This window comes from Galleria mellonella, unplaced genomic scaffold (genome assembly GCF_026898425.1).
Source record: "Galleria mellonella isolate WM207_F2 unplaced genomic scaffold, CSIRO_AGI_GalMel_v1 utg23, whole genome shotgun sequence".
NCBI lineage: Eukaryota > Metazoa > Arthropoda > Insecta > Lepidoptera > Pyralidae > Galleria > Galleria mellonella.
In genome coordinates, this window is record NW_026442045.1 from 2,433,727 (window position 1) to 2,453,393 (window position 19,667).

At 30.1% G+C, this 19,667-nt stretch overlaps 3 protein-coding genes across 4 annotated transcripts; 1 reads left to right on the top strand and 2 right to left on the bottom strand.

Moving 5' to 3' along the window:
• Positions 1-1,169: 1,169 nt before the first annotated feature.
• On the bottom strand, positions 1,170-12,248 carry LOC113512819 (uncharacterized protein MAL13P1.304). 2 transcript variants are annotated; one of them, XM_052894750.1, is made up of 5 exons: positions 12,077-12,248; positions 8,899-9,074; positions 8,281-8,455; positions 8,059-8,142; positions 1,170-7,984 (listed from the first exon to the last, which is right to left on the bottom strand). In XM_052894750.1, exons 3-5 carry the CDS (start codon positions 8,389-8,391, stop codon positions 5,690-5,692), a joined length of 2,490 nt encoding a protein of 829 aa, XP_052750710.1. In that variant the 5' UTR covers positions 8,392-8,455; positions 8,899-9,074; positions 12,077-12,248; the 3' UTR covers positions 1,170-5,689. The 2 variants fall into 2 exon arrangements, with proteins under 2 accessions (XP_052750710.1, XP_026752549.2); XM_026896748.3 differs by having other exon boundaries at positions 11,879-12,248.
• A 2,005-nt stretch (positions 12,249-14,253) lies between these two features.
• LOC128200659 (uncharacterized) lies at positions 14,254-17,993 on the top strand. The gene is made up of 5 exons (XM_052894776.1): positions 14,254-14,979; positions 15,063-15,248; positions 15,908-16,272; positions 16,660-16,750; positions 17,358-17,993. Exons 1-3 carry the CDS (start codon positions 14,905-14,907, stop codon positions 16,202-16,204), a joined length of 558 nt encoding a protein of 185 aa, XP_052750736.1. The 5' UTR covers positions 14,254-14,904; the 3' UTR covers positions 16,205-16,272; positions 16,660-16,750; positions 17,358-17,993.
• Positions 15,639-18,849, bottom strand: LOC128199977 (putative nuclease HARBI1). Its single transcript, XM_052894775.1, has 5 exons — positions 18,315-18,849; positions 18,024-18,220; positions 17,681-17,813; positions 17,196-17,334; positions 15,639-17,067 (listed from the first exon to the last, which is right to left on the bottom strand). Exons 1-5 carry the CDS (start codon positions 18,549-18,551, stop codon positions 16,649-16,651), a joined length of 1,125 nt encoding a protein of 374 aa, XP_052750735.1. The 5' UTR covers positions 18,552-18,849; the 3' UTR covers positions 15,639-16,648.
• Positions 18,850-19,667: the final 818 nt, after the last annotated feature.

Sequence of the window (19,667 nt, forward strand, 5' to 3'; positions counted from 1 at the left end):
TGGCAAAAAATCACGCTAATTACCTGGTTCTCGTACTAGGATATTCTGTATAAAACAGGAAAACAGGCAACGAACATCTGGGAGTACAACTCAAAACATCCACATCAGAGTCAATTCCGAAAAATATTTTTCTTAAATTGGCCCGACTGGGATTTGAAGCCGAGATCTTTTTTTATGCCACTTAGAATAACAAACAAGCTGATGGAACCGTGGTAACCGTCGCCTATAGACATTGCCAGTACCATGGACATAACAGAGTATACTGTTTCGCCCGTGATACCCCCGATGCGTTGCCATTTCTGAACATTCAGGTATTATTCCTCTGTACCCTGTAAAAAGTCTCCCTCTGGTAGATCTCTTTTACGGAAAGCAATCTGCCCACTCTGTGCCACAAATGCTAATTACTTATTAATGATTTGTTGTTATGTAAGTGTATTGTATTGTAAAATCTTTATTGTACAGAATTTATTCGGAATACATAAGCTGAAAGAAAACTGTAGAATGTACAAGGGTAATAACCGTAAATTAATTAATAATAATTAATATATTACCATTAATTGTACATTATTTTGCTACTAGCGATCTAAAAATGAATATTTGGTGTTACGTGAAACCTTAACGTTGAAGTTAGTTGTAAATTATGCAACCAATGTTACCACTGTACCGCGCTGTTGTTACTTAACACAAACTCTACCTACTACACAGATAATAAACAAGATAAAAACCCCTCTTAATTGTAAATCATCCAAGGTGAAATTTCATGTAAACGCGAAAATTGAGGAATCGCTCCGTGAACAATGGCCGCGCCACCACAAGGCCGCGTTAACAATGGACATGCACGGAGCGATTTTGGAAATGCAAAGGTCAGAGGTGTCGTTTCGATCGACGATAAGCCCTTCCTCCTTGTTAGCTAGATAAGCTATTACACGCACTGCTAGCCAAGCTTCTTGGTACCTTCGATCTTAAGTGAACAGATGTACAATTCCTTCTGTATTGTATCTACTACGGACTCATATAGTACTTAGAACATAAATAGATTTGTTCTTATGTTTTAGGTAGGTTAGATGGCCCATAATAATAATTCAGAGGATTCTTATGTACAACTCGATTCACACGAACAATGCCGAGATAAAGGTAAAAACATACATGTACCGAAATAAAAAATACAGTTACATATTTTAGCATTTATTAATAAATAATGGCATAAATCAATACAAAGTATTCGCTGCTAAAGCTATTATACTCAGTGGAACCAGCCATAGCAATTTGGTTTAAATATAGATATATCTATAAACTAGATAATTGTTATAAAAACAACAAAAAAAAATCTAAAAAATGAGACCAAACAATATTATCGTCATACATCATGAGAATCATTGGCAACGTCAATAAGTTATAAATAAGAAAACATCATGGAGAGAAACATTTTTTTATTCTATTAAGTAGAGACTTATCCCAAAAATATTGTATCATACCTCATATATCAGACATCTCAGCGAACAAAACACAATAAAGTATGATAAAGAAAAATCAAAACAAAAACTTATACTAAATCATCTGACTAGTGTGGTAGTAGGTTAGTATCCTTTTATTGGGAAACCAATACCTAGCAATGAGATTACCTTGTGATGATGCTGAAAAAGTTAGTGAGCACCAATTTTTTCTTTCACACTGTGAATTCAGATCAGATCAGACTTTTGAATGGAAGATCTAATAATAGGGTTTATTGTAAATGCTCAATTACTCATCATTCTAAATTAAATTCAATACCTAACGTTCACTCCCATTTCCAAAAATAGCTTTTTCATTAAATATTTAAAAATCTTGATAAATTTTTCATTATGTGATGTAACTTTGCCAAATATAAATTCTCATGATTAACTTTCTAAAAAAAATACAAATTATAAAACAATTGATAAAGTATTAAAATAAAACAATTTTAAATGATTTAGGTGATCTTAATACACGACATTGGAAATGCGCTAGGAATGTTTTGTTATTACTGTTATTTTGTTGCCCCATTAATGTTAACAACAAACAACACCAAATTTGTGCTCAGTACAACTAGAGGACCAAGCAGACCGCCAAATATTAATTACTATGATTTTTTTCAAGTGCTCTATCTGTAGCGTAGATAAGTACATCTATCTCTCTCACACACGTAAGTATCCTCCTTACAATTATCTGATTCATGGCTAACTCCAATCCATAGAATTGTTACAGACTAAGAAATATATAAAACCTGACTAATACAACTTTTTACGTATAGAAAAAGAATCCCTTAAGAAGCCCTTCAGTATAACTTTCATTTTTATAATTTTCTTAGCAGTTCGGCTATTATGCAAATATTATAATTTCGTATAGTATAACCTAAGATTATAACCTACCTGTATATGATGTTACCATGACTGTTGTTATAATTTTACAATAATATTCTATAAAGAAATTATTTCGGGGCGCCGTAAAAATTCCCGACACAATCTGATTTGCCTTTCTAGTAATACAAACTATTACAATTATACTGTTATCTTTATTTTGTCAACAAATATTTTTTCTTTTTTAAATAACAATACTATGAATCAGAAACGTCGCCAGATCGCAATGTTTATTGTATATATAAGGGTTTCTGAACACGTAACCAATGAAATTAATAGATCATTCACAATTGTATAGCTTTATATACAATCTTTTTTTTAATAGCCATGTTAACCAGGGCTTTTTCTGCTCAAATTCAAAATTTCGATGTCAAAAATATGTTTCCTTGTAATGTCTGTCAACAATGTATGCACAATGAACAAAACTACGCTACATCTGTCGATGCTAAAATCTATAACATTAACATAATGTTATGACATTACAAGAATATATATTGGCGGGCTGCTCACTACAAACTAATATACTCTCATTTACCCTAGCTACAGTATACTCGATTGTAACTAATATTTCAAAAATATATTCCATTCAATTACATAATTAGGAAAATATACACAAAAAACGCCCATTTAATATACTATAACATACTTTTGTATAAATAGTTTTACGTGTAAGCGGAGGCATGATACTTTGTGTAGTGAACTATTATAGATAATAATGTTATTATTTATACATTTCAATATACTATTCAATAGATCGACGGCATACATTTGGACTATAAACTGTTTGGTACATGTAATTTTCTGAAATGACAACCTCTTAGGAGTATCATTCAGCGACGAGATCTGGGACGGTACGGAAGTACCTATACACTAGGGGGTGGATAACATATAGCAATATCTATACACTGGTCCAATAACGAATATGTTAAAAATTTGTTATCCAAAAAATAATATTGTATAACAGACATATTCGAAAATTGATATCCAACCAATATGGGTAATGATATTTTTTCACCATCATTGTCCAGAAGAACACGATATATAGATATCAGATCAGTATCTATATTACCCATGCCTACTATACACGATGAAATTGAAATTGAACGCGCCGTATTAGTAAAGAAAGTTGTTTTTTAATTTTTCTTTGGAGAATAATAATTTTTTTTTAACTTAAAAGGATGCTAATGATGTCTGCCTGTATTCAATAAATTACCCTAACATTAATATATACGTGGAATATCAAGAGACAAAGATATTAACATCATAAATATCAGATTTATAATTGTAAAAACCAAAAACAGAGAAATATTCTTTAAGATTATCAACAATACATTATAATTATTATTTTTATACAAAGTGTAACGAAAAATACACTAACAAGCTGTTTTATTTACCTAGAAGTTGCCAGATTAGAAAAATACATTTATAGTAATTTTTTAAATTGTTATAAAGCTAAATAAGTTATGTGTCTAGATTACTGTAACTTTTGGATGAAAAAGTTTTATGAACATAAATATTAAACATAAAAAGAAAATATATATATCTACTTTTGTATAAAAGATTGGCAACTATATAATATTAGGTACACATCAACGGCATGGTTTGTTTGAAAGATGTAAGATTATTTCTTACATACATGGCTCGACGAAAATTATTCAGCCCTCGTAGACAAAATGTAAAATTTATCGATTGAATCGCTTCGCTCAGTGCTCACATGACAAAAATAAGGCAGATTACATGGCTCTTTCTATCTCATAGACTGACTAGCAATAACGATTCTATCAGTAGATTCATTTATACTTTGTCTAGACGACTATAATATGGTATTATACATCATGGATTACGACTTGATGTGCACGTTCAAATCCAACCTAAATATAAATTTTTATATTGATTTTTATATTGAAAAAATAAAAATTTGGTTCGCAATTCGCAATTATATTGAAACACTACTTAAAAATCTCAAATTAAAGTTCAACAAAATTAACAAGCATAAAAACTTTTTCATTCAGCAGTACTAATAAAATATTTGAACACTTGAAGCGATAAATCTTAATTTTTATCACATACTGAGAAGCATCTATTTTTTACCCATGAATTAACGTATCAGGCAAGCCTTATAATACCACCTAGACAACTCGGCACTTTTATACTGCACTAAATATAGCTAAAATATCTAGTTATCACCTACGTCGAAATTAACCAAATTCGATGGATAAACTTTGTAATTAATTTTTAGAAAAAATATTTTCAAGTTCCATTTCTTTGAATATAGAGTTTCCATGGTAGTGCAAAAATAAGCCCCACCCACTTAATTCTTAGTGATTTTATTCTACGTTAAACTAGATTAGGGCAGCCTTTATTTTACAGATTAAATACATAAAAAAAATTTTATTTATACTGCGTGCACAAGAAACCGTCTTTGCTAAGAAATACAAAGTGAAATCAATTTTTCTGTCTTTCATTGATAATATACGACGTTAAATATTTAAAAACTTGTTTAAACTTTAACTGTTATTTAACATGGTTCACATATTTAAAAAAAAAAATGTCCTGTAAAATGTGTGTATGACTGTATAAATAGAATTAAAAATTTATAAATCAACAGAAACTGCGACGTTATGTTTCTTACCGTAGATGGCAATTAATAAAAACTACCTCATGGTAAGAATTAAATAGACTAAGAAATTCTAATAAATAAAGGATTCCATAGATTTTAGAATAAAAACGGAATTTAAAATGCATACTTTTGTATATATAAACTAGCGATTAGCGATATAAACAAGAATTTACAAAGAACATATTTATTATAATGATCGCATCGTTCCCGATATAGATATTTTACGGTAAATGGACTATTCTAAAAATTATTAATATTAAATTCAAAATTAAAAATATTATAACTTCAGTAGTTTTTGGAACAAATTTAGTAATAATATTATCATCTGACAATTAAGCCCTATAGAATTTTTAAACTCATAAAGAACTCAAAGAATATTCAATGTATTTTATCTTCAACGATTGTATTGTTTCATTTTATAAGGTTGATTACCTTAAACCCAAAATATTTAGTAACGCAGGGTAATAGATAAATAAAAACGGAAAACATATTCAAGTACAAAATCCATCATGTAACATATGCTGGTCAAAATATGGCTGCCCAGTGACATGTTCAATCATTCTATGTAATATTTAGCCCTTATTTTTATATAATAAAACAAAAAGAAGCTACAATGCCGCTATCACAAATAACATTAAATCCATGGAACACACGAAACATAGAAAGTTACAACTACCTTCAACCTACAATGGAATTATACATCAGTCTCAGTTTTGCTACTAGTGCGCCGACTTCTTCCCACAGAGCCTGGATTTACCCAGTGAGGTCCACTCAGCAAGAACTTCTTCACATTATACTCCATTCTTGCCAAATCTTCAGGTGTAATTTCTTTATCGCTATTAGATTTAAATGCATCTCTTAGTTCTTTGCCTACATCAAAGTCTTCAATATTATTTCTAACGCAGTTTTTCGTACTTTCATCATTCACTTCAGTGACTGACACTTCATCACTTTCCACAGGGAATATAGTTTCTTTAACTACGTTATTACTAACAACTTTCGTATTAGTTGAATTAAATTTTCCGGACTTTTCTTCATTTTGAGTGACTTTATTATGGATCCACAAATTGCGACCATCTTTAGAATAAGACTTTGAATATTTACTTACAGGATGCGGCATATTAAGAGCCAATTCATTTAGTGTTTCTGTTAGTCTAGACAGTTTACTATCACGTCTCATCGCTCGATTATTGAAACTGACCTCGTCCTCTAACGGATCATTATAATTATTTTGTTGTTCTAAATTTTTTTCTACCCATTCAGCGACCCTAAGCAATTGTTGTTTTTGTAACAATGCAGCGCTATCGTCACTTGAAAGAGAACTTGTGCTCTGTTCATTCGTAAATACTTTGTTTTCGTTCACTTTCAAGTGTGTCTGCGTCAAATTGGGATAAACATTAACAACAGCGGGAAGTGTCAATTTTACAGCAGAGCTGACCTTTTTGTCTGGTTTAGTAAAATCTTGCGGTGGAAAATCTTTAGAAATTTTTGTATTTTCAATAGAATGAAGTTGTGACATATCTATCTTTCTCAAAGGCCTGTTATATTGACTAGCTAACTTGTTTTGTTCATATCTATCGAAATTAAATATCTTAACATTGTGATTATCTACAGGAGTCACAATTTCTTGATTTTTAGTCTCTTCATTTGTGTTATTATTTTGAATGTTACTAGAATCAGGATTAAAATCACTTAGCAGGTTATCAATTCCAGAAGCATTCTGTTGACTACCAATACTCAGAGAATTGTTATTGTTGTTATGTTCTGAACCATTAGAGAAGTTATGAGTTTTTAATGGTTGTAACGGACTAGAAGAAACATTCAATAATACAGGATTTATAGTTGTGCCTTTAGTGATCGTGTTAGAATCTTTATTATTGCTATCAACATGAACATCGATAAGCGTACTTTCTACAACAATATTATCATTTTTAATAATATTTGTATTATTATCATTGGTTTTATCTAAATCTATGAAATTTTCTAGATCATCATTCAGATCTTTGAATATTGAGTTCTCGTTACATTTACTTTGTCTCCTGTATAAAACAGGTGGTACATCAGGTTCCGCGTTGTCTAGCAAGATATTTTTAGAGCCAGCTTGCATACGTAAATGACAAAACCTTGGTCCAGGGCCCACTTGAGTATTGGACTTATGTGTACTTACCGTCGATTTAGCTATTGACGACGTTCTGCTTATTCCTCCCATAGAACTTTGTGAATTTTTTCTGAGACTAGAACTATCTCCAGTTCGACCATAATCTTTGATATGAAGACCTTTAGTATTGGGAGCATCTTTAATGAGTAAATCATCATTTCTTACACTATGACTACTACTTATTTTGCTAGAAATTGAAGTTTTTGTACGGTCACAGAGCTTATGATGGACTGTCGGTTCTATATTTGTGTTAACATTCTTTTTCATAAGGTTTTGATCATCATTATTCTGCGAAACATCTATATGACTATTTTCTTTGTCATTAATTATAAAGTTTACATTAATTTTATCAACAACATTTTCAAAATTTTCATTATTCATTTCAGAAACAGGTTGAGGTGAATACATGGAACTAGCAGTACCACGATTCACAATTTTGTCATCCACAAGTTTAATACCATGTGGTGAAACACTTCTAGTACTTAAATTGGAATGTACAGACTTTATTTCAGAACTACAATTCATACAAAGTGAATTCTTTATTTCTCCAGTTAATAAAGTTTGTGTGCCTACAGAATAATAACTGTCATTGTAACAGAATGGCTTACTTTGCGATTTAGCACATGTACAAGTATCACAATGTTTAGTGACAGTATCTTGAATGCTATCTTCAAGTATTTTAGACATTAATGAGGCCGAAATATTAAATTCGTACTCACTTGCGTCAAAGGTATCATTCTCATTACCATTTTTTGACTGAGTAGAACTAGATGGCTTTGATGTTTTCGACATTACATATTGTGAAACTCGTGCCTGAGTATCAACAGGAAGCTGTAAAGAAAACAAATTGATCAAGTATCTCGTACACAAGAGTCTAGTCATTTGAATCAACGTGTTTTACTTACATTATCCAATTTCTGAGATACAAAGTTATCAGGTTTACATTGTAGCAGCTGGATTGCTAGATTCATGTCATTTTTATATCTCTCCTGAAAGTAAAAATAACAATATTTTTTTTTTTTATTTAATGTATTTTCATATTATGTATCTTTATGTTATTTAACGTAATTTTTTTGAAATATCTTATTGTTTCAATCTTATTGTTTATAAATAAAAGAACAACATACATTTTCTTTTTGCAGCATACTGTAGTTATGCTTAGACTCTGCAAGCCTTACTGACAAAGTGGCAATATCTTTGGTCAGCTGACTCTTCTCTCCCTTCATTTTGTCTACCATTTGCAATAACTTATCTTCTAAGACTTGATTTAACTTTTGTACTCGTTTGTGTGAATCATACAATCTATAAATACAATAAAAAAATAAATTAATAAAATAATTTAATATTTGTCACATGTTGTACTAATTATTTTATTTTCTGAATATAAAAATGGGTATTGAAAATTGTCTATGTATTTTTAAATACGAATTCAATGAATGTTTAAAAATATGTATTTTTAAACATTCATTGAATTCGTATTTACATTTTATAAACTCACTCTTACTAATATTATAAATGTGAAAGTTTGTAAATTAGAATATTCATTACAAATGGATTTAAATAAAATATAGAGATTAACTCATAAGTCACTGTTTCAGGTAGACGAAGTTACAGCAAACGGTAATAAAAAAGAAAAATAATAATTATTCCTTATATCCTATGTCTATGCCCACAAGATAAAGTATCTTACAGAACAGATGACTAATAATAACTTAGCAAATAAAACATTAAAAACAAAACTGCACCTCTCGTATTTCTCCCGCCACGTATTGAGTTGTTCCTCTAAATCGTTGGCTCTAGCAGTGCACTTGATGTACTCGCTCTCTATAGCTACAATGTGGGCATCCCTCTCGCTGAGATGTTGCCGTAGATGCTCCACTTCAGCATGCAACTGCACGCCCTCTGCATCCTCATTGCATGCCTACCAAATGTGCAACATCAAAACAAAAACAAACAAGCAGGTGTGTCATGTAGGTACATATTTAATAGTTTCACATAATTGTTTTTCTTTTTTATGTTAACCTGTATAACTATTTAATTAAAGTAAATGTGCAAATGTAAAAAATTTTTACTGTGTAAAAGTAAAAAAACATTTAATAAATAAATTCATAATATTTTAAATTTGTAGTAGAATATTTATTCAATCAATCGATCATCAATCATTTATTATAATATTGCATATTATTATTCCATTGTATTATTATTATGATTTACCATACAATAATTAAGACTATTGTCTTAAAATGTAAATATTTATTATAGATTCAATTTAGGGAAATACTGAACATGAAGTTAATAGTACCTAATAAAACAAAACTATTTGATAGAATATCAGATTAAAAATTGCAGAGTATCCTACCCTAAAAGAAACATGATGAATGTATAAATTTCTATCTTTTGTAAATGATACACTTCCATAATCGGACAGCATTATGTAAGAAAGAATCAACAGTGACATAATGGAACAAAAAAATTATGAATGTAGATCAATTGTAGGCATGATAAACTATGTATTCAATTATTTTGCAGCTCCAAAACCATCCCCAGGGTCTTATATTAAGGGGTTGAATCAAACGTCATATCAGAATTCCTTAAACATTGTGCATACATTTGTTATGTTCTAATTCTGCATACATGGATTAAAGACATAAAAGTTGACATTAATTCCACTTACTGTTTTTGATCTCATTGTTTTAAAGATGCAGTATTAAATCTACTGGCATCCAATAATTTGGTTATATACAATCTGCTTACAACCCATACACGGCTATATATTTCAACTACAAGACTACAGTGATGTGATGACAAATTGTAATAAGAGTAATATATTGATAGATTGTTAACAGCTAGTAAAATAGAAAAGACTACTTTGTAGGAGTTTCAGGAATGATCAAGATAATAAATACATATACAAAGAAATAGACTAAAAAGAATGGACAAAATGTCAAGTTTTTATGAAGAACTTTGGGCAGAAGGAAAATCTATTTCCCTAATGAAGCTAAAAGGTATAAAATCCATTCATCTCATTCTGCCTGATGCCAGACAACACTGTGAAACTTGAATCTTGTGATTTAGAAGATGATAATCAAGATACAATAATTTTGACATAGAAGATAATAATAAAAATAGTAAAACATAAGATGGAATTGGAAAAGTATGGTAAATGTAAACATTTAGTCTGATTAACAATAAATAATTAATGTAAATACTATATATCTCATCATTACATCTGAATTCAATCCTTATAATGTTTTATACTGAATAAATTAAAGATAAATGATTAGCATATTTGAATGAATTAAGTGAAATAGATGCCTTTTATATAAAACAAATATTGTGTAATGTGATATTTTCTTAACTAATATAAAATATATGCACTTTTTATAACTTCAGTGTAAAAGGAGTAAACTCCTAACATAATAGGTGTAAACATGGCAACAATTTTAAATGCGTAATTTCTAAAGCTCATTTTCTCAATTTGCTCTAAGTGTGAATTAATTGTTTATTACATAACACTGTCCAAATAAATCTATCCTAAAAAATAAATTTCATATTGTTATTCCCAGTAGTTTCAGAACAACATCTGCTCAGTCCAGATAAAAATGTTCCATTATGAACAGAATTATCTGCTCATTAGAGCAGATGAATATGTTTATTTATGTATAAATATATACACCTAGCTAGGTATAAGCAATTTTAATAGTCCCTTAAAACATGCCTATAGCATGCACAAAGTCCACAGCTACTTTGAAAATTATACAAACAATTTAAAAGAAATCCATTAGACACATACAAATACCGATTAATAGTAGATATGGTAATTAAAAAAAAAATATGGATTTTAAACACTACAAGTAATAATCACGTAAAAACATCTATTTAAATAAATAAAATAAATCATGTTATTATTGAATTTCTGAGTACAGTCATTGTTTCTAAATTATAACAAAATATTAAGTAAACAGGAATAATATTTGAATATAAAGAATATATACTCTGCCAATAAAAACATAGGCTTATTATTGGTATTTTATAATTTCAATATTTTTAATTGATTAAATAGTAAAGAAAACAAATTACTAAACATAAACATAAAAGTTATTATATTATGTTTTATTAGTACTTATTACTTATTTCAGTTATTAAACAGAACAAAAAGTTCTGATAAACTTAATTATTTTCTTTACACAAATCATAAATTCCCTTTTAGTGTAATATACTTACAATTGGACATCATTAAACTATTAGTGGAGTCAATCATTCTTTTACCTTTCTCCTTTCAACTAATTAATATTTCAAATAAGATTACTAGCAGTTTCATTGATATCAAATTAAATATTGGTATAATGATTTGTGTATAACAATTATAATAATTTTGAATTGGGTATGTGAAACTATTATCTGATTTGTAGATATTTAAATGAACTAAATGTGAGCAAATGATAATAGAAAAGCACAGTGCATTGGATTTCAAAAGATAACTTCTAATAGACTAAAATATATACTACTTATAATAAAAACAAATTAGTCCCTAATTAATTTCACAAATTTCTCCTTGAATTGATAAACTAATACTTATTCAGTTTAATAATTCCAATAAGTAGTAAGGTAGTTAACTAACACGAATTACGAATAAAAAGTACATTGATAAAATATAAACAGAGAAATGAAATTTTCGAAAAAACCCCCATCCCAAGTGATGTAAAACAGCAAAACAATTTTTACCTTACAAGGAGAGTTTTTATTGCTCTCATCCATCACTCAACAATCTTAATTAATTCACATTTCACATTATAGCACGTTCAATTATTAAATTGTGCGACGTCACACAAATAGTGTACTAGCTATTATTAAGAATAAGCCACGTTATAACAAAATAAAATAAAAAATCAATTTTACACACAACTTGATATAGGTATTTACTTAGATTAGGAAACAGCCAAACAGAGTAAGTCATACAAAAAATGGGATCTGAATAAATTACAAGAAATGTATTTAGAATTAAATATACGTAATTTGGGTTTTCCCAAAAAGAAAATGCTGAAAATTAATAGCTGATAAGAGTGACTGACTGAACTGTTGACAGATTGACTGACATTAGCATATTTTTTTTTTAATTTATTCATGACCATGGATATAACTCCTTCTGTCAACTGACATTAGCGTGAATGCCAAATATAATTTTTATTTATACCCAAATATCAAATAATAGTATTTTCCTCTAAATCGGTACTATTTTCTTTGTTTTTACCAAATCTCAAACTTAAATTACATTTTGACTACATTTTCTATATCACTATTACAAAAAAATTACCGAAACTTCTCTCAGCCCATTACATTTTTTTCTCAAAATTAAATTTCAGATAAATCAGATAAATACTAACAGGTTATGAGCCCAGCACGCTTCCACTGCATGTATTTTCATAAATCGTCAAGGCAAAGTTATAGCTCCATAGCAAATTTCCAATTGTTGTAATTGCTATTCCCATCGAGTTTTTTGATAGACAGCAGACTACCACTCTCATTATCATTTGCTGATGACGGTCTAGTGTTGAAAATGGAATTTGCAATTGAACCACCACCATAACTTTCAATCATATTTTACCTTTTACTCTCGGTCCATAACCTCAAACTAAATACCAATATTTCATTTCTCAAAAATTTCGTTATCAAGAAAATTTTTACCCAAAATTGCAAAAAAAACGACCAATCTGGCAATGTTACGTGAATTAAAGCCATAGATTAGTAATAGGTAAAATTTGATAAGTTTGAACCCGGTTCAAACAAATCTGACTTAACCTGGTTTCTTCATACTTAACCGGCTTTCTGATTAGGTTGCTAAATCAGGGAACTTGAAGGCATCAATTTCATATGATTCATTGCTTATGCATAATTCTAGTTATCTAATTTAGAAATAACAACCGGTCAAAGGTACTAAGTGGCGTACTCGTAGAAAGGGGATTATATCTAGACCTAAATAAGGATTGGAAGCTTGGCGAGTGACATACTAAAACCATATATTATCTATGCTAAAACTAATTAATAATTTTAGTTCCTAAATCACTCTATAGAGGCGCACTAACATCAAATTACTGATACTAATAAATCTTTCTTTCTTTCTATATAGCATGTGATGACTAACAACAAATATTGTACTTTTTTCAAATATCGTATCGTATAATAATAATAATATTTAAGTAAATAAAAGCCCTCCAGTTTGTATTCTTAAATTTGTATCATATTAAGAGAAACGGGTTGATAATAAAAATGCTTAATATTGTAGTTCTCTTTTATCACGTCTTCATCGGTAGGAAAACATAAAGACTAATGACAGAATAGTAAAAACATAAGAAAATATAAAATCAGTATAAAAATATAAAAGACGGAATATGACGGCCAGTAATATAAAAGGCGTATTATGATGGTCAGTAATACGCCGCACATATTATTTTCTTTGACTATAATTTCCAATTTCAAACTACAAATAGTTTTTTGTGATTATTTATGTAGACTTGTGGTCGACTTTACATACATTTTGAATTGGAGAATGCTAGACTAATTTATCCTGAATTTAAAAGTAATACCAACATAAATAATTATAATATTACTCTCATGAGCCAAGGGACAAAAATGAAATTTAAATAAAATCCATCATTTATTAGGTATTAAAAAAAAAATTTTTTTTAATGGATAATAACAGAATAGTAATCCAGCTTACGGTATTGGAGTAACTTAGATGAAATATAAATGAAACTAGGTTAACCTATCGTGACGTGACCAATGCATCAAAAATTAACCCCGGTGGTTTCCAAAAGGAACTACGTGGAGGTCGACCTGACAGAATATATATTTGACAATGGAGCTACCAGTTTCTATTACTAACAAATCCTTTCCCCGACAAGAAATTATATTGCTACAACAAGTTATATTGCAATCAGTTCATAATACGACTGCTGCAGTCGTATTATGAACTTTTAAACATCCATGCAAGTTCCAGGCAATTCACTTCACGCCCGTAAACTGCCTTGTTCTTTTTCGTATTATGACGTACAAAAAACAATCCGACTTCTGCCTGGATAATTTGTCTATGGCTGGATATTCATTTACACTCCATTCGTTCAGAAACAACACAAGAATTTTTACGGGAAGTTACGGTTTTTATGTTCACATAGTTTTGACATGGTAGTGGTTAAATAAATATAACGAAAATGCAATTATTACAATACATTATTAGATAGATAAATTTACGTTATTAATTAAAATATTCTCGTTATCTTTTTGAACGTTTCGAATTATATCTTAGAATGCATTTCGTGCACATTTTCGAACGTAGCTACATGACGTTGTTGATCCACTTAAAATTCCGCGCCGAATCCACTTGAATATGAATTTTTTGAAGTGGAGTTTGAAACTGTGAAACTATTTCATTACTTGGCTGCATTCCAAATAGTTCGAAGTCAGTTAATTTTTACAAAATATTTTTTGTTTATCAACAAGAAAAATATATATCATGGCGTAAGTGTTTTTAGTGTTTTTCTACATATATTGTGTGCTAAAAAAATGCTATATTAAATTAATGTAAGACTTAATTATTTTAATTAAATCGCAGATCAACTTCTGCTGAAAATTCTCACACACGTCGTCGCGTAACGTACCGGCAGTTAGAAATTCTGTGGGAATTTTTAAATTCCAATAAGGACGTGGCTGTCGGTTTTAATAAATCTGCCCAAGCGCGAGAATACGCAAAACGTATGTGGGAAGAAGTCGCAGAAGCATTAAATTCATTGGGAGAAGGAGCTTTTAAAGACTGGAAAGGATGGTCAAATGTAAGTATTACAAAAACTTATTGTTTTTAATTTTTAATAACAAATTATAATCAACTTATATAATATCAAAAATATATTTACAGTATTGGGTGGATTATAAAGCTAAATTAAAAAGAAGAGTTGCTGCAGTACGTCTGTCTCAAAACCGTACTGGAGGTGGACCTTCGAATGTTCCACCCTTGGATGCACTAGAACAAAAGTTCTTGAGCATTTTAGGGGCAGGTTTCGGTTCGGGCTTGAGTAATGTACAAGTCGACCCATTTCCAAACGTAAGTAAATTGTAGGAATTTTTAATATAAATTCTGTGTTCACAATAAGTCTCTTGCAAAGTAGGTAAAGAAAAGTAGAGTACCAGAGGCTTCTATGTTTTATATAATTTTATGATTCATCGCATGTACATAAATCAGTTTTAGAGAGTAAACTTTTAATTCATATCTACCATCTGTAAGTCATAATAAATATTTATTCTTTCTCCTAAATGCCTGACACTTTCTGCCTATTTGATATTTTATTTATTTCATTTGGAAGCATACTATCTTAATTAATTAACAATATTTAACCCTTAAAAGCCTGATTTTTTAAATCAAATTAAAAAAATATAAGTGTATCCTTTACTGTGTTTACTAATGGGGAAAAATAGTAAAAAAAAAATTCAAAACGATATTTTTATATTTTTATTTTGAAAAAAACTGGTAACATGTAAACAGCCAAATATTAAAATAAAATCGATTGTAGGCGCCCAATATGATTTATAATACCGGTATCAAATTTGAAACTTCATGTATTTAAGGGTTAAGAAATACAATTACAATAATAGTTTCCTTTATTAACATATGACCCTGACCGAAATTACCATAAATTATTCAATATTATAATTATATATAGAATAAATTGCATAGAAATGAAAATAAATTTATATTATTTTCAGATACCAAGTACTAGTGGCACTGCATTGAGATCAGAACCTCTGGACACCGACTCTGATGCAGTAATGATTGAGATCACTGCATCAGAGTCAGAGTCCAGAGGAGACATACATATAACAACTATAGATACACAAAACACAGGAACTGAAGAGCTTCCACATCCTCAAATAGAAGAAGTTCCTACAGAAGCCCCTCCGTCTCGCCCGACACGTCGTAGACCAAGACAACAGAGAACTGTTAGCATGGAGGCAGCAAGGAATGCTTTAATAGATGTTGCAAGGTCACGACTAGAAGAATAAAGAAGACAGACAGCTATTATGGAGCAAATGCTCAATACATTAAATAGGATAGCTGAATCAATTAACAGGTAAAACAACAACATTATTTCAGTATTTTCATTGTATTATTTTTTTAATATCTTATATTACTTTTTCCATATTTTATATAATATATCTAAGAGAATATTTGGTGTTTATTACAAATTTATGGAGAACATACAGTAGAAATATACAAACTCAAACAATATTTCTGTTTTGTTATATCAACTAAAATTCTATGAATATAAATAGACTTTTTATCAGAGTAATATAATTATATTAAAAATGCAATTAGAAGTAATAAACTATTTATATAAAACATTTAAAATTAATGTTCATTCTATAAATGAAATAAAAAAGAAATTAATAAATATGCTAAGAACTAAAATGCCTAATGTCTACTTCTCAGAGTAATCTATATTTTTTTTAATTTGTAGAAGCTCGAGAACTCCAGAGGCGAGAAACGAGGGCGCGCCTGGCAGCTAAACCTTCATTTAATTCTACACTTGAAGACTGAGACAGATCATGGTGAGCATGATGGAGCTGCATTGTGCCCTCTGATGTAGCATCTTCATCAGTGAGTGTCGGTGCTGGTATATTAGACTTTACTGTCATATTATGCAATACCACACAAGCATTCACTATAGATGCTGCCACCTCAGGGGCATAATGAAGTACTCTGTATACAAGCAGGCAACGGAATCTAGCTTTCAAGAGTCCAATTGTCCTCTCAATCACATTTCTTGTCCTCACATGTACACTGGTGTAATGTGCTTCTTGTGACCCTGGGACAGTATTTGTAATGGGAGTCATCATATACTTTCTAAGAGCATATCCTGAATCACCTAAAAATAAAAGTAGCATGTTAATAATACAAAAAAAAAAAAAATTCTTTACAAAAAGTATTAAAGTTCTAAAATCAGTAATGAGTAAACACAATTTTAATATTTTTATAATACAAATCAATTCTCACCAAGTAACCAAATGGACTCATTTCTGCTTAACTGTTCTAAATGCTGTCTTAGGGGATGATTTGTCCAAATGAAGGAGTCATGAGTAGCTCCTCCATAGCTGGCATCCACACTTATAATTTCCATGTCAGCATTACTAATCTAAAATGTTTTTTTTTTTTCAGATTAATAACATGACAGAAGAACATAAATCTTAAGTTATTAAAATTGTATATGAAATAAGTATATTAGTCAAATATTTAATTATAAGTGTGATGTAAATTATATGTATTAATAATAAAATTATTGTTTAATGTGTTTTATAAGTTAGTATAATGTATATTTAACATAACTGTAAATTTTAATTTTTGTTTTATAAATGTAATAAAGCTCATATGAATTAATTTAGTACATTTATATATAATCACAAAATTAAATATTGGTGTGTATAAAATTTAATGTAGTGTAATTGAAATCAACAAGCATCAAACATAATAAATTAACATACCAACTGTACATTTAGCGAATGATACTGTTTTCTACAGTAGTATCTCTCCTCGTTCTCAGTTGGGCGTACAATTGCAACATGTGTACAATCGATACACCCCAACACTCCTGGCATTCCAAATTTATTATAAAATCTATAACAAATTATTAGGTTCATTCTTTAATAATTCCTTTTGAAAATACTTTTTTCATTACAAAATATTTTCTAGTATGTTTATAAGAAAAGCTATTATTATAAAGGAGATGTGTTCAGTAATAATGGATAGAAGGAATAGCTTGTATTAATAAATCTTAGTTATTTTTGTGGAGGTTAATACTTTATTAATAATATAATAAAAAAATACCTTATGATGTTAGCTCTTCGCTCCTCTGACGTCCTCGGAAATTTAATATATTTTGCCTGTATTTCAGGCAAATTTAATAATTTTGTAATTTGTTTTATTATTATAGAAACTGTAGGTTGGGCGATAGAATGGCCAGCAATATCGCCAATTGGGCGTTGATAAGAGCCCGTTGCGAAAAACGACAATGCTACCAAAACCTAAAATAGAAAAAAGTTGACAGTCAACTAAGTCACAGTTAATTTAAGAAAATATATTAATGACAATATCATCATAATAAGGTAAAAGTGTAACCTTAGTCTCTAATGTCAAATCTGTGGACTTTGATGATCCTGCCATATGAGGCCTAAGCTCATCGCAGAGACTGTATACCAAACCTTTGCTAAGACGATATCGTTTTATAAATTGCTCATCGTCAATATCAAAGGGATTGGATTGGTCTCGCAATCGTCTTCTTTTAATTTTTCGCTGTTCTGCTTCATACATAGCGTCCATTTCCAAAAATTCTAAAATTTCACCTTCATCAGACATACTGAACTACAAACACTTAACAAACTTGAACACACAAACTTAATAAATTAGAAACAAAAAAAAACACTTCAAATCGATGCAAACTGAATACAAATAAGTCTTTCATATCTAGAAAACACACAAAACAATTCAAAAAAAGGCACTTGAAGACGCCGTAAACTGAATGGTTTGTAAACAAGTTTTAAATAGTCAAATGACGCGTAGAAATGTCAAATCAGGAGCTCGTAATACGAAATAACCAGCCAAAATACGGGCAGATGTCGCTCAACTGTCACGTGACCACTGACTGGCTGGTTTGTAGCGTTCATAATATGAATTAGCAAGGCAGTTCAATTTACGCCGTAATCTGCCTGGAAATAAGAGTTCATAATACGGCTGCAGTACAGACTTTAGGATGGTCGCGGTAAAGCGGCGCCCAATAGTACTGCGATCTAAAAAGGATGCCACAGAGGGAAGAAACTGCTAATAACGAAGACTATTTTTTTAATGATGAAAATGAAATGGTAACCCCGTATGTGCTGTCTGTATCCACTGGCTGGTTATAGTACGAAGAGATGAAAACTGGTCGGTTAGCCCATTGTGATGAATGCATCTGGAATTAACTATGATGGTTTCCGAAGAAAGATCGCTTAGAGGTTATTTTAATAAGATGAATACAGAATAGTAACTCCGCCTACACTATCTGTATACATGTACACTGGCGCACCAGTAAAAAGTGATAGGTGAGGATAAAACTGGCTAGGTGGAGTATAGTTCATCACTATAGTGACGAATTCATAAAGAATTATCCTAGATAGTTTCTAAGGGCAACTGCATGGAGATCGCCGTGGTAGGATACATTACTAGTAATTGGGATTCCTTAAATCCCTATTACTAAACAATCTCTTTTTACTCAATAATTGAGACTAGCAACCCCATTGCTAGTAATGTACGTAATATAGCCTATCGTATCGACATCCACGCGGTCATGGTTAATAGCATAGAAAATTTAACATTAAATTTTCTTCGCATAAAATAGACCTTCTGTCATCCCTCTTCTTGCCCTCGAAAAAATAAATGGAGCTCTAGACTATTTATTGTAGAAATCTATACGGGAGGCCTATGTTCAGTAATTAG

Excerpts from the sequence above, each read along its gene's own strand:
- LOC128200659 (XM_052894776.1), top strand. The coding sequence starts at position 14,905 with ATGTGGGAAGAAGTCGCAGAAGCATTAAATTCATTGGGAGAAGGAGCT. Across the intron at positions 14,980-15,062 it reads ACTGGAAAGGATGGTCAAAT|TATTGGGTGGATTATAAAGC; the intron begins GTAAGTATTACA and ends ATATATTTACAG. Across the intron at positions 15,249-15,907 it reads AAGTCGACCCATTTCCAAAC|ATACCAAGTACTAGTGGCAC; the intron begins GTAAGTAAATTG and ends TATTATTTTCAG.
- LOC113512819 (XM_026896748.3), bottom strand. The coding sequence starts at position 11,911 with ATGGATGAGAGCAATAAAAACTCTCCTTGTAAG. Across the intron at positions 9,075-11,878 it reads ATAAAAACTCTCCTTGTAAG|GCATGCAATGAGGATGCAGA; the intron begins GTAAAAATTGTT and ends CACATTTGGTAG. Across the intron at positions 8,143-8,280 it reads GTATGCTGCAAAAAGAAAAT|GAGAGATATAAAAATGACAT; the intron begins GTATGTTGTTCT and ends TTTTACTTTCAG.
- LOC128199977 (XM_052894775.1), bottom strand. The coding sequence starts at position 18,551 with ATGTCTGATGAAGGTGAAATTTTAGAATTTTTGGAAATGGACGCTATG. Across the intron at positions 18,221-18,314 it reads ATTTGACATTAGAGACTAAG|GTTTTGGTAGCATTGTCGTT; the intron begins GTTACACTTTTA and ends TTTCTATTTTAG. Across the intron at positions 17,068-17,195 it reads TGAGTCCATTTGGTTACTTG|GTGATTCAGGATATGCTCTT; the intron begins GTGAGAATTGAT and ends TTTTATTTTTAG.